The sequence below is a fragment of the Corvus hawaiiensis genome, chromosome 6, assembly GCF_020740725.1.
Source record: "Corvus hawaiiensis isolate bCorHaw1 chromosome 6, bCorHaw1.pri.cur, whole genome shotgun sequence".
Taxonomy (NCBI): Eukaryota; Metazoa; Chordata; class Aves; order Passeriformes; family Corvidae; genus Corvus; species Corvus hawaiiensis.
This window is the reverse complement of record NC_063218.1, coordinates 36,485,267-36,499,831: the sequence shown is the minus strand read 5'-3', so window position 1 is coordinate 36,499,831 and position 14,565 is coordinate 36,485,267. Positions and strand designations below refer to the sequence as shown.

At 40.8% G+C, this 14,565-nt stretch overlaps 1 protein-coding gene across 10 annotated transcripts in view; it reads left to right on the top strand.

Annotated features, from left to right (window-relative positions):
• DPF3 (double PHD fingers 3) overlaps positions 1 to 14,565 on the top strand; it is a 169,235-nt gene that overhangs the window by 117,891 nt on the left and 36,779 nt on the right. For 5 of the 10 annotated variants that reach the window (XR_007204090.1, XR_007204089.1, XR_007204092.1 and 2 more), the window contains 2 exons: positions 10,162 to 10,290; positions 13,120 to 14,513. Coding sequence is in view for 5 of the 10 variants with exons in the window: in XM_048305733.1 (XP_048161690.1) it covers positions 10,162 to 10,290 (129 nt within the window). In the remaining 5 variants the exon portion in view is untranslated. The remainder of the gene's footprint in view (positions 1 to 10,161; positions 10,291 to 13,119; positions 14,514 to 14,565) is intronic. The other 5 variants (XM_048305733.1, XM_048305731.1, XM_048305732.1 and 2 more) reach the window with 1 other exon arrangement.

Sequence of the window (14,565 nt, the reverse complement as noted above, 5' to 3'; positions counted from 1 at the left end):
TTGATGCCCAGATTCCTGAGTGGAAATAATAACCTGCCAGGAGCCAGTGAGGTATGGGCAACAGCGTGCAAATGTGCAGATCAGCCTTGGGGAAAGTCCCAGATGCTGGAAGGTAACCGTCCCAAATGGCTTAGCTGTTTCAGTGGCTGTTTGTTCCTTTTTGCCTCTTTGTTTACAGCCTTGAGCTCAGATCTTGCATCTTGGCTCTTTCACTTGGCAATATTTAATTTATGCTGCCATTCATCTTCCATGTGAATGCTAATTGTCCACATTGCTAATGTGCAGTCATTAAATGGTCCCATTGTACAGGGGGATGGTGGGGAGCCAGAGCATCAGATCCTTCCTCTCCCTTAAGAACTGCTAGGCATGTGTTATGAATTAGATTTGACAGGTCTGCAGCATCATAGGTCTTGAGCTTCAAGAGTCCTCTCTGCATGGGCTTGGGGGCTGGGGGAGGTGGGAGGGAGGGAAGGCAGGGGGATGTTAATCCAAACAGCTAATCCACAACCCACTGAACAGGAGGACCAGAGATATGGTGTAGAGTAGGATCTGGTTATTTGCCTAGCAGTGTGTCAGAGATATGAGCAGCCTGATTTAGAAAAGGCAAGGCAAATCAAACCAGCCATTTGGAATTTGTCGTGCCGTGGGAGGTGAGCACCAGGTCAGTAAAGTTCAGGCGGGCGGCTGCAGTATGAACTTCCTTCCTTTGTACTCGCGTCTCCTCTGCAGCTCCCACTCCTTGCAGAAGCTGCAGTAACAGCAGGGCTTCTGCAGGATTCAACTATTGATGCCTTAACTGGTGCCAGGTCAAGAGCTGAAAGCCTCTTGTCTTTCTGCACATTCAGTCCCCTCTATCTCGTGCACAGACCAGTTTGAGTAAGTCAGAAAATGATCCAGAAATTGGAAAAGATGTCGATAGGAGGAACCTACCTAAAACTGAGAACCATTGAATAGGTGCATATTAGAGAACTGGGACTGGCCCAAGTCTCACCTCCTTGGCACATCTCACTGTCCTTGACTGTGCAGAACGTTTGTCTGTTTACATCTCTTTACATCTCTCTCTCCTTCTGTCCTTCTTTCTCACGTATAGATTACCTGTTGCAACATGAAAGATAGTTCAACAGTCTTCTCTGGCCTTTGCCTTTCTGAAAACACCCTAGCCTGTGTTCTGTTTGAGCTTTAGTGGCTTGCTTTGTATGCTTTATCTGGCCCTTTGACACAAATAAATAACCCTCCCTCAGTGTCTAGTCTTGCCTCTGCTATATACACATTTATTTCTGACCTACTCTCTGATTTTTTTACCTGAGTATCGAACTGTGAAAAGGAAATTATAAAAAACCCTTCAAAAAGTCAACTTCCCCTTTCCTCAACTCCACTGGAAAAAATAAATGATCCCACACCATTCTCAGACTTTTTCTCTGCTGGCTTTTCCTCTACATGTTGGCACCGAGACCGTGAGATTTGTGAGCCCAGGGTGCATCCAAGCCTGCCACAAAACACCTGCTGTTTTATTCTGTCTCTCTCCATGGGTACAGGCCAGCTCTGGGGGCAGCTGGTGCTCACAAATTTTGAGACACTTCTGATATAGGAATTACATTAGACTTCTATCTATTGAAATGTGTCTGTGAATGAGTGTTCTAGTATAAATGCTCTTCCTTAATTCCTGGGAGAATAGGATAGTGTGTCAACATGGAGAAAAACTTCCTCTCCTTTAAAGGAGAAGAGTTTTCAGTGGCATTTTGCTGTGTGAAATGTTGATTACAGACGGCTGTGCAGAAACAGCAACTGAACAGGATCTTATGCCCACGAGCACTTTGGCCAATGACAATCCTAAATAAAGTACACTGTGCAGGCTGTTGCTGGCCTCGCTGCTGAATGCAGGTTGATCTATTGTGCAATACGTGTAGTTAAGGAGGATGCATTCCTGTGTCCTCCTGCGTCTCTGCTAGCTTAAGCATCCGCCCTGCAAAACCACCTGTGTACATTATTTCATGGCATCAGCCTGTTGTGCCCAGTTCCATCACAGATTTTATTATGTGGATAAATCTCTACTGGAGAGACCAGCCAAAGTTGTTTGTGTACTCTAAGCATAATTGGATACCCGGTCTCCAGAGATAAAAAATTAATGTGCTAACCTCAGTGTGCCTCCAAGCTGTCCTCCAGCTCCCCCACACAGTCATCTTTGAAACATTTTTATTTCCATCCAGGCAGGGGGCTGGCCATGAATAAATGACGAGAGTCAGCCCCTCAGTTGGAGATGAGCTGTTTGTTCCTCTCCACAAGCAGCATCAATTTGAAAAGCTACATCAGGTCTACTTTTTCCCTGCCTCAGTGCTGATCCTTGCTGGGGCCATGGTGGGAGCTACTTCTGGATGAAAGGATGCATCAATGCCCACCTTGCAACAAGATACCCTGCAGCAGGTGCTTTTCAGTGAAAATATGTACATTACCTCGAGTTGACTTCTTAGTCATTTAATCCGTTCGGGGTTTTTCTGTTTTCAGATTTTGTTTTCATAAGCAAAAACACTCAGAATGCTAAAAGAAACAGTAGTGATTGGAGAGTTTGAACTATGTAAAGATTCCTCTTAAACGTGGCTGTAAATTACTGAGACTTTTGTGCCTGTATTTTGCAATGCTGAGTTAAAAAATCAATTAGTTGTTTAGAGTTATGGCATAGTTGTCTCCTATATACAGGGACCCAAAGGGGACTTTTTTTTGTTGTTTTGTTTGGAGTTGTGGGGTGGTTGTTTTGTTAGTTTGTTGTTTCTTTTCTATACTGCCTGGGCACGGACTAAAATGTTGCTGTTGATGTGCAACTGTCATTGAAGAGAAGCACTGAGTGCTTTTCAGTAGTTTATGGGAAAATGTTTCCAATCTGACTAAGTAGTTTTTGATAAACACATGTTGTTTCAACAGCACATCAGCTCTTGAGATAGGATGGTACCATTTCTGTATTTATATTTTTTCCTTTTTCTGCTATTTCCCTGTTTTTTCTGCCTTATTTTTCCTTGATGTAGGAACCCAGAGTGCAGAGAATATTTCTCTGCACTCTGGATTCCTACACTCCTCCATGTAGAATTTGAACCAAGTAAAATCCAAATGCTTTGAATGAATTTGAACTGAATAGGTACTGCCTTCTCACACTCCTCCAGTGAGTAATTTCCAGATCCAAAGCCTACAAGATGTTGCAGGGACCCAATTCATGGCACTGGCTATTCTCACTTGAATACTGAGGGATGCTGCCAGATGGGGCTGTATATTGGGCATTACAATTCCTTCTTGAGGCGGGATATATTCCCTTAGCCAATGGGAATGATGTGTTTCAGTAGCCAGGTGCCAAGTCTCAAGAGAGGCACCCCTCAAAGTCAGGAAGTGTTAGATGTATGTTAAAATGTCAGACTCTTTTGTCTGTCTTCCTATTCTATCTCCTACTGTTTATCATCATGAGGCACTAGACAGTTAAAATGTTTTACTGTGAGCAGTGGGGTTTTGGCTGATGCTTTAGGTGTTCCTGCAGAAGACTCTATAAGGTCAGTGTACAGAATTTGTATGAAATGCTGCCTTAAGGTAGAGGAATACCGATTCCCCAAATCTACTGAATCCAATCAGTTGACGCTGTATTTTCCTAGCTGTACCTTCCAGCTACCTAGCTCACCTTCCAGCTCTTTCATCAGCTGTTCAACTTAAGGTCCACACTGATTCCTGTAAAAGAGATGATCAAATGATCTTCCTTTTCCCCCATTTAGAGGTTTCCTCTGACTTTTACAGGTGTACCTCCTTCTCCTAGCACTTCTTGTTGTGCTCCTTGGCTGTGCTTCTCTGTGAGCAGCGGCTGTAGAAAAGGCAAACCTTTCAGAGTTGCTAAAAGCTGTTCAAAAGCAACAGCTTCTTCTATCCCCACACTACCAGCTAACTCAAAAAAGGAGATAAAATCCAGTTACTAGAGAGAGCTGGCAATACTTTGTGTGGGTGGTTTGCAGCACCTCTCAGTAGCATATCCTGCATCTCTGGCTGCCAGCAAAGGGCATGCCCATCCCATGCGGAGGAGTGCAGCGTGGGGAGCCGGAGCTAGTGGAGGCCATGGGGCTGTGAAGGCTGATTAGCACGACTCTGGGAACAGAACACCAGCCGTTTCCCAGCGTTACACCCAAGTTCCAAGTGTGTTCAGTTGAAAACAGCACCACATCAACACAGATGTGCTGCCTCCAGCCTGAGCTGCGCCTGCAGCCCCCAACACTTCCTGGTTTAGGGCCAGCCAACACTCTTATCTCTGGTCTTAACAACAGAGTAAGTGACTGGCCATTTCCTCTCATTCAGCTTGATTTATACTTCTTCCTGAAAAACGGCAATGAAAAACCCATGCACTTAATTCACGGTGAGGAGTCCCCAGAAATGGCCGTGCACATCCCTGCCTGGCTGCGTACCTGTGAGAGAGCAAGAGCCTTGAGCCCACTTCAGCTGTGTGTGGCCTGTTCCTCACACCAGCAGTTGTGTTCTTTTATTGTTCCTTCCCAGGGCAGGGTCTAGCCCTGAGCACAGAAGCAGTTCCCCAGTCCACCTCTCTGCCCCACCACTGCTTGCTGCACCCAGCGATGACAGGGGCAGAAGGGGGTACATGCCCAGCCAGCCATCTCCCTCCTCTTTCCATCAAGGAAAGCCACAGTCCGGGCACTGCTTTGCTTTTGCCTTCTCCTTAAAGCCCTGTTTTCATTTAATTATCACAGTGTAATTTCTCGCGTGAGCCTGCCTCCCCTGCACTGAGCCATTCTGAGCAGCAGACGGAGGGGCCGCGCTGCGATTCCTTACACGGGAGGGCCGAGGTGATAGCAGGTGGCAACGCCAGCGGCAGCCAGCCGGGCCCACGGTCACCATGGAGACGGGCCAGGCCTGCCAGGGAGGAGCGCTGGCAGCGAGGGGGGGCGAGGACAGGCACATGGAGCCATAGGTTGGGATTATGTGTCACCGAGGCCTCCAAGGGGCTTGACGACCGCAGGCGCAGGCTCTTGGCTGGCGTTCTCCTGCTCAGGCGGCCAGACATTGCTTGCCCTTTGCCAGGGTGAAAAAGGGAGGAGCTGGAAAGGAAAACTGGCTCTGTCTCAGACAAAGAGTCTTGTAAATTAAACAAAAAAATCCCAACAGGCAAAACCCCAACAATAAAAGCAAATCTACCCCTTTTCCTCCATTGTGAAGTGTACTGACTTGATTCAGGCCTACATGCAGGGTCCTGTGGTCTCTACTGTGCTCTGAAGATCCATGTTGCAAACAGAGTAAATGGCCTGATTCAAAGCCTTTTGAATTGAATTGAAAACCTCCAGCAGGCTTTATTGGTTTTGGATCAAACCCAGAAGAAACAGGTAAGATCTGGACAAAATGTGCTAGGAAAAATCCCTTTGTGAGTGCATATATCTGACTGTAGCCAATTCACTGTAATCATTGAAATAAATGATGCACAGCTCCACACCCCAGCAGCAATGCATGCACTCTACGCATTCTCCATTGCCTTCCCAGTAATGTGGATACGACAAAAAACAGGGATAAAATGTTGCCAAACCTAGATGCATATCTTAAATTATGGTTCAGTATTGTGCTGTATTACCTACAGGCTGAAGAAATATATGTGACTGTGATTTGTTACCGAGGAACAGAAAAACAGTTTTTCTTTTAAGCACTGCTTCCACCTCCCAAGTTTTTGAAGACTGTGATCCAAATCATCAAAATAATTTCATTTAGAAATCAGAAAAATAGATAGATACAAGATTCTATTTATTTGGGGGTTTGTCTGTATGTATTTAAGGGTCACATTTTGAAGGAAAACTATTTAAAATATCTGTATTCTGAATTTTCTGTTTAAAAAACAGAGACAAGAATTCCTTCTTCTGAACTTGCCTTGCATTCAAGATATTCTCTGAGAAGTAGAAACTTGAGATTTTTATTGAGTCATGTGGCTCCAGGAGATGATGTGGAAAAGAAAATTCCTTATTTCTTGATGTTATTTCATTATAAGCAGCTTGCTTTTTTTATTAAACTGAAACTATAAGGATAGTTATATATATATAGTTTATATATAACTTACAGGGGGTTTTTTGTTACTTGGGAGGGATGAAGGGAAGCTAGAATTCTGTTTAGAGCCCCTGCCTTCAAAATCAAGAATGCACAGAAGATATTTTGTATATTTAAACTCAGTAAACTTGTTTAATTTTCAGGTTTTGTCTACAGAACAAAGTTACAGTGTGATATACTACATAATTTATTTAATTTACTGAACTTACTTTGCAAAAAGACTACTGTGAATGATGATACCATATTTTAAGTAGTTATTTCTTCTGCTTAGCTTGTTATAGCTTGAAATTAACTTGATTAGGCTAAGAAGAAAAAAAAAAGTTTCAGAATAAGTGCACATCAAATTTATTTGGAAATGCTGACTTTATTTTCACTCTGCATCCTGTCTTCACATGAATCACCTTTCAGGTTCAGTGAAACTATTATTTGAACTGTGCAGATCTTTTCATGTCTCCCCTTAATCCATTTTTAAAGTACTTTTAAAAAATTGTATACTCAGTTTTGGGGGAAATCTAGATGAAGACAGGGCCTTTGATGAAGCTTGAAAACAACACTGAGTTGAAATGGCGAGAGGCACTGATTTAAATACACCTTCTATGAGCACACCTTAGCTCAGGCAATACTCAAAGTTCCCCATAGCTTTTGATCTCTTGTTGCAGTTTGCAATGTAAAAGAAAATCAGAAGAGTTTTGAGTAAGTTAGGACAAGACCATGGCTGGTTTTCAAGCCTTTGCTTTAAAACAGTTTCTAATTCTGGGTGAGCTTTTTCTTTTTACCAAATTCCTGGAGGCAGTCACCTGATCTAAATGATTCAACTCTCTGCTAGTGAGTTACTTCTTGCTAGCTGAGCTGTTTGGCTTAAACTAGCACCTTCTTCTTTTTGATTATCTTATGCAAAAAGTGAATACCTAGTTAATTACTATGTCTCAGATGAAAAGCAGCAACATTAGTGCCTAGGAAATTAATTGTTTTTCTTGTGAATCCATTCCCATAGTTACTTTTGTAAGTAGTTTTATTGATTTAGGGGTGAGATTAGGGTTGGGTTTTTCCTGCATGATACCGTATTCATGAAGATTGCATATGAAATCTTGCCATTTTTCCTTTGTTTCTTAATTCCTTCATCATTTGTGAATGACAGTAAAATAGAACTAGAGACTCGGAGGATATATGCAAAAAAAGTTCCTTTGAAAAGCTTTCTGCTTCCTATCATCTGAAAATCTCTTTATTCTCAAACCTTCTGTGATTTAGCCTGTGACTTAATTCACTGTATGGTACTGACCAAGAAAATAAGCTTAAGTCAGGTTTGGTTCTAGTTTTCACACCTGTTAGAACAAAAAATAAAACATTGGAGAGAATAACATTGCCTGGCTTATTTGGCTGTAGAGATACATCATTTAAAATATCATTGATGTAACTTCAGGAACTTCTCATCTGTCTATGACTTTTGCCTGGTATCTCTATCACACTCCACTGAGCCAGGTTAATAAGTGAGCACATGGACACTTGCATTAAAAATTAAATAATTTGGAAGAAAACAAAGAAGAAATGAAAGGAAAATAAAAGGAAAAGAAAGGAAAAAGGAGAAGAGAAGAGAAGAGAAGAGAAGAGAAGAGAAGAGAAGAGAAGAGAAGAGAAGAGAAGAGAAGAGAAGAGAAGAGAAGAGAAGATCAAACCCCAGGTTTATTCCCTTGCCAATAATCTGGGAGAATCCCTTCAGCTTTATCACACTCAGCAAATACCCTCCACCTCTCCCACACAGCGCAGATGAATTGATCAGCGTATGCATTTTCAAGTTCCCCTCTCCCATTTCCAGTTTGACAGTCAGTGGATCTTATGGTCATAATCCATGTTGAAAAAATTTAAGTCAGTATATGCAGAGTGTTAATTATACCATTATGAGCAGTGGTAGAAGTGGAGCTCTTTCCTAAGTCTGCTGGCTGGCACCCTGACTACTTGTTTTTATTTGTGGTCTCACCACTGAATTTTTGTGTGTTTGAGAATAAGCCAGTTTACCGCTCTACCTCCAAGTCTTTCAGCTTTAAAATGCAATACAACCTCACCATAAGACTTAATTAGAGTCCAGAACACTTTGGCTAGAGTCTCTGGCAAAAGAGGCTTCTGACCTCACTGAAGGTTAATAATAGGATCTTAATATCTGTAAGGCATGTTAAAATGCTTAGATGAAAGGTGAAATAATGTAATAAGGAACAACAACAAAAAAAGTCACTGAATGCTGAGCTTGCTGTGTTTGCATTGCATGTGGCCTGTCTGTAGATGCAGAATAATATAAAGAGGTAAATACTTAACTTTTTCAAAATGGGGCTGCAGTGGGAAATATAAATGCTAGGGAGGTTTGCTTTTTATACACAAAATATGTACAAGCAGCAACTTTATGGTCATTTTGTTACAGGTCTTAAAATGAGCCGGTGTGCTAGGCTTCCACCTGGTTCCTGTTCTTTTTTTGCATATCTTGCATGCATGTATTAAATGCTTTTCTGGTACAGACAAAATGCTAATCTAACACTGGGACCTTCTCTCTGGTTTTGAGAGAGTTGGGGATCTGTTAACCAGGACCATTTCAGAGCAAAGTCCATTGTTTAGTAAATACTCTCAGGGTTTCCGTGACCACAGAGGAAGATAATGATGTATCTGCAGCCTTATGGATTTTAATTTTCTTAATTTCACCTTACCTGGAATCTTGCAGTTACCAATCTCCAAAAGTTCAGCTGATCAACATCTGGAAGTAAATTAATAAGCAGATGCACCCAAACCAGAAAAGCAGATTGAACTTGGAGGAAATTTTAATTTTAAGTGTATGTCTTGGACTGCTACCAGAAGCCCTTCAGAATGTCATTGTTCTTTGGGGGAAATTTGAATGTGGACAAAAAGATCAGTAATAAAGGCTGTCAAAACATCTGTTAAAAATTTGCAACTTACAAAATATGCATTAAAAAGATAATTAAATAGAGATGGTACTGTTTAAAGTTCTTAATTTTCTCATTTGTAAAATTCTTGATGTGGTAGGCTTAGGCCAGGTATACCTGCTGGTATATAACTAGATTTTTTAAGTTTAAAGAGAAGAAACAAAGACAAAGACCAACCATTACCTCTACTGCCTTCCCCAGTTCATAGAGTGTACAGGAAGATGTTTTCCCTCTCTGGAGAGTAGAGGAGGAAAATGGCAGTTGTGAGCAAGAAAAAAGGACATTGCTGTTCTGCTCAACTAAGAGGAATGCAGAAGACCTCTGCCCTTCTCACCTTCCTAAGGGATCTGCCTCCTCCTCTACTTAAGATCAGGGTGTGTTTGCTCCTTTCCAAGTATTCCTAGCTGGAAAATAATAATATAATCTCGCTCCTTTTATCTTGTCTGAAAGAGTTTTTAACTCTGCTGGTTGGGATGTCTGCCCCAAGCTCACTCTGCACCTGTGCTGGGTGCTGGGGTAGTGTTGGACCCTCCCTGCTCATCCCAGGGAACGTGACTGCTGCAGATGGCTTAAGTCTTGGGTGAAACATCCCCAAATGGCTTTGTCTGTGAATATTCAAGGACTTTTGAACCAATCTTCTGACTAAGGACACCCTGCTACTTAGAGATGTAGTCCCCTAAAAAGCTACTTGAAATAAATAAAACCAGTAAGGGTACCTATTCCCCCATCTTCCCACTCTTGACTTTTGAGTTTTATAGACTGTAGTTTTCCTTTCTGAATTTGTATTTTGTGGGTTTATGATGATGACGGCTGCCTGAAAAACCAAGTTTGGCTTACTGACAACATAAATCTTATGCTGCATTAGGGATTGTCTCTATACCTGTATGTGTTACAAGTGCCTGGACTGTAAAGGCACATCTGGAAGCATGTCCTTGAGAGGGAGCAGCCTTGCTGGGATTGTAAAGGAAATGGTGAAGGGCATTTCAGGCAAAATAGATACAACCCAGGGTGTACTTAAAATGAAGGTGGTTTATGCAGTTCACTTTTTGTTCTGATTGACAACGTTTTGGGAAGTTTGTGGCCTGCAAACTCACTGAGCTAACAACATATCAAGGATAAGGGGGAAATGTCCAAATGAATGCTCTTTGAGTAAATCTGATTTCTAACCCAACTACAGCCCAGAAAGGACCAGATGGGGTCATCATTCCCAATAACTACTGTGACTTCTGCCTCGGAGGCTCCAATATGAACAAAAAAAGTGGCCGGCCTGAGGAACTTGTATCATGCTCAGACTGTGGGCGCTCTGGTAGGTGACTCCTTCTTGCATCTTACTTGTACAAAGGCATTTGAGTGATTTGGTTTTCGCACTTTCTGAAGATTTTGAAGAAAGGCAGCATATTTGGGAAGGGACAGAAGATGGAATCTTACCTCTTCTCTGTGTTTGTGGGAAAGGATGACTGAAAAATTTTATATCATAAACCCCATTTTTGGATTCACATTTTTAAGCTAATGGGGTCTTATGAAATAATGAAGTTTTAATGTATTTATTGGCTTTTGGGAACATTGGTACATGTGCTCGTTGTTCTTCACATGGAAGGAGAAAATCCTATGACAATTTAAAAAAATGGTCTCTGTCTTTAAATGCTGCAATTACAACTATAAATTACTTACAAGATTTATGAAAGTTGCATGACAAGCATTCCCATTGATTACACATTTCATGCATTTCTCCATCCAAAAAAAGAAAGAGGGAGTAAATTACAGGGTAGGTATGGGGGTAGCTGTCAAGAATTATCCTCTTACAAGATGACTATCATTAGTTTTGTTTAAAGAGGTTTTTATTTCTCCCTTTTCTTCCCTTCTCTCTTTTTAAATGTAGACAATTGTATCGTTCTGAGTTGTCTTTATTTCTGGGCTGTTGTTTTCTTCCTTCCTTTCTTTCTTTTTTTTTTTCCTTTCTCTTTTTTTGGAAAATTTTATACCAGCTGAACAGTTATTTATAGCTCATGTAGGAGGTAGTGATGGTGGTAGAGGGAATGGGAGACCTTTAACAACTGCATATTCCAGCTTTGGTCCAAGTTTCCACTTGTGGTATTTTTGTATAGTGGTGATACTAGTGGTAATAAAATGATTATATAGAAATCCGAAAACCGAAGAGGCCTTGAAATTCAGTATGAATGCTGCTCCTTCTGTACTGTAGTCACTGAAAGATGTTTGTTGCTTCATGGCTGAAATGTGATGTGGAATGTTCTCATGCCAAGGAAATGGCCTTTTTATGCTCCTACTGAAATTCATAGTAAGCCTATTACCACATTCAGTGGGAGAATGATTAGACTCTCACTGAAATTGCCTTCTGCAGTTGTTGTGACCTCTGAAGATATTGTGAAATTATACTGGCCACCAGAGGATCAATGGCAACCCCTATGGGTTTCTCCAGGGGCATGCTTATGAATGCTGTGCCGTCTGAGACATGGACCTTTTAGTGTATATGTGATTGCTTCTAATAACTGAAGGGGGAAGTCCATGGGGTCTGTGGTGCCATCTTGGAAGATCATTGCCCTTCGCCTTGAGTGTTATATTTCCATATAACTAATTTCGCCATTTCCTGATACGGCACAGTGAGATGGATCCATATTGTATTGCTACTCAAACACTGCTATGGTGATTATATCAGAATGCAACACAAATACATTAATTCCCTTGATTCCTTAGTGTGGTAGAACAAGTAGATCAGCCTGTAGCCTAAACTGTGCAAAATCAGTTCCATTAAATGCTATCCTTGTACAAATTCTGATCCACTTGGGTCATTCATAGGGTCTGCAATGCTGTGACTGATGTGCGATGAAAGCGATTAAGGTATAACCACACACTAATCTCTAAACTAAAACAACGAACCCTCTTTGGTGTTTGCCATCTTTCTCTTTTATAATAATGGAGAACATTTTCATTACACTGAAAGAGAGGTCATGGAAATTATATTGTTTATTCTGTTCACAAAGTCAGTAAAATCACATTTCTACAATATGGTTTACTGCCAATTATTTTGTTATATCCATTTTCTTTTTTGTGAACAGGATTTACTTCTTTTTGTCTCAAGCAATGCAGTGTACTTGCTATATGGTTGATTCCTGTAGCTGGAGCAGGGAACCAACAGTTGGTTGCTTAATACCATGCTACTGTTTGTGAATAACAAAATAGCTGTTCCCTAAAATCTCACACTTCAGTTTTGCTGGGGCACAAAAGACATCTTTTTGTCTACCTTCCCCGAAGAGGGAATTTGAAGGTCGTACTATTAATCACATAAAAAGTTTGACTGGGAGAGAAAACAAACCTCAATTTCACAGGTTTCAGTATTTGACTTCTCTTTTTAAGAGTCTTCTTATGGTTGTTGTTGCCTTTATTGATATTCTGTGTGGAGAATTTCCTGTTCCATCTTGAAAGTTGGATTGACTCACACAAATTTGAACTTTTCAGTGTTCCCCAAGATGGGTTACTCCTCCAGTTGTCTTAGTTGTTGAACTGTATATATTAGTTTTGGGGGTTTTTTTGGTTGTTTTTTTTTTTTAAGTACACACCATGAAATTTGTATTAAAGTACTGGTTTAGGTTACTTTCATTTAGTCTTCAAAATGTATTTAATTTTGTCTGCAGAGGAGGTTCTTTAGGATCAGGTGAAGAACGGGGATAAAAAGTAGTCCTGAGGTTGGTGAGGTATCTAATGGTTTACATTTCTACAGCAGAAAATTTGTGACTGTTGATGCCATTGTGCTTAGAGCTAACAGTGTCTCATTACTTATATGGTCTAAAAATATTTAAAAATTGATCTAAGTAATCACGGGGAAATATTTTACTGTCTTTTGAAGAGAGGAAAACATGATTAACCCTTTCGCTGCTGTAGCTATGGGCACCTGTGGTGTTTGTAGATTTTTTCCTTCGAAAGAGAAATTGATCCTTTGTTATTTTTCTTACTGCAGTTCTACCTATGCTATGTTGTTGGGGTGCGCGGGCAAACACCAGCACACACCTATGAGCTTGATAGTCTGACTTGTTTAATGATAATGCAAATGATGAAAAAAATGATGATGATGATGCCTGTTGCTTAACCCATGTGCTGATATATTCATCATACATGTCAGCTCATTTGGGAAGAGAAGGCAGGAGGGACGAAGCAGCGCCAGCACGCACTACGGAGGACTTGTTCGGTTCCACGTCAGAAAGCGACACCTCGACCTTTCATGGCTTTGACGAGGACGATGCAGAAGAGCCTCTCTCGAGCCGAGGAGGTGGCTGTGGTGGCAGCTCTCCCTCTGCAGACAAAAAGGGCGGCTGCTAAAATAACTAAAAAGACACAGAGACTCTGAGCGATTTGCTGTCCTTTTTACTACTAAGATTATTACCTTTTTCTTTTTTTTTAATTTTAGGTCCCCTTCAGTTTTTGGTTGGTTGGGTTTTTTTTTCCCCTTTTTTTTGTTATATTTGTTATGTTTTCCCTGTGGGGCATACACTGAAAGCACAAGCATTTAAAGCTCTTGACAACTACTTCGAAGAGACAGAAGGTTTTTGATTTTCCTTTTTTGTTTAGGTTTTTTTTTCATTTTAATTTGGTTTTATCCCACCTCCCCTCCTTCTCTTTCTCTTTGGAAACATAAAAAATGGATTTAATATTTTTTTTTAATAGTGAGCAGAGTTGATTTTCTTGTCTTTTAATATATATATCAGCAAACCACAAAAAATACAGATGGGTTGGAGAACAGAAAGTAAACCCAAATAGTTTTTTTTAATTATTATTATTTATATATTCTATATATTATTAGAAAAACTACTTTTTAAATAAAAAAATAGAAAAAAAAAACAAAGAAAAAAGCAATGGATGTCTACTTGATAATAGAACTGTTTCTAGAGAACCACTGTGGGCAGACTCTATCAGGGGACAAGGAAACCCTTGATGTGATGGCTTCTGCATTTCGAGATTTTGCACTTACTGTAGCATGTGAAGTCTGGCTCTTCTCATACATCTGCTATGCTACAGCCTGAAAATACAAGCAGCACCATCGAAGACCATGGCCTTGGGGAGCACATTTCCATCTCCTTTGGACACCTTTACACTCAGTAGATCTCCCTGCAGCCCTTCGTGTCTTCCCCGCACCATTCTACCTTTTTTTTCTTTTCCTTCACCTTTCACTTGATGGACAGCAATTTCCAAGCATAGGGATGGAATATGAATGGCAAGTCATAGACATCACAGGCAAAACAAATGGAGAAGCAGAATCATGGAAGAAATGACATGGAAAAATACCTCACCTATACTTTTCTTTCCATTTTTAAATTTCAATTCACAGCATTTTTTCCTGTGTTGCCCTGTTTTTTCTCTCTGTAGTGTCTCATGAGACACTTTATTTGCTTTTTAATTGCTTCTTTTGAAATAAACCAAAGCAATACTAATTAAAGTTCCAAGGGCAATGGAGAAGAGAGTGACTCCCTTCCTAGCAACTTTCCCAGAAAGGAGGAAACATGCAACAGGATCTGAAAGGTATGTCCAAGCTGAAATGTCTTTCACTCAGTTGTGAAATTTCTGTGCCCTG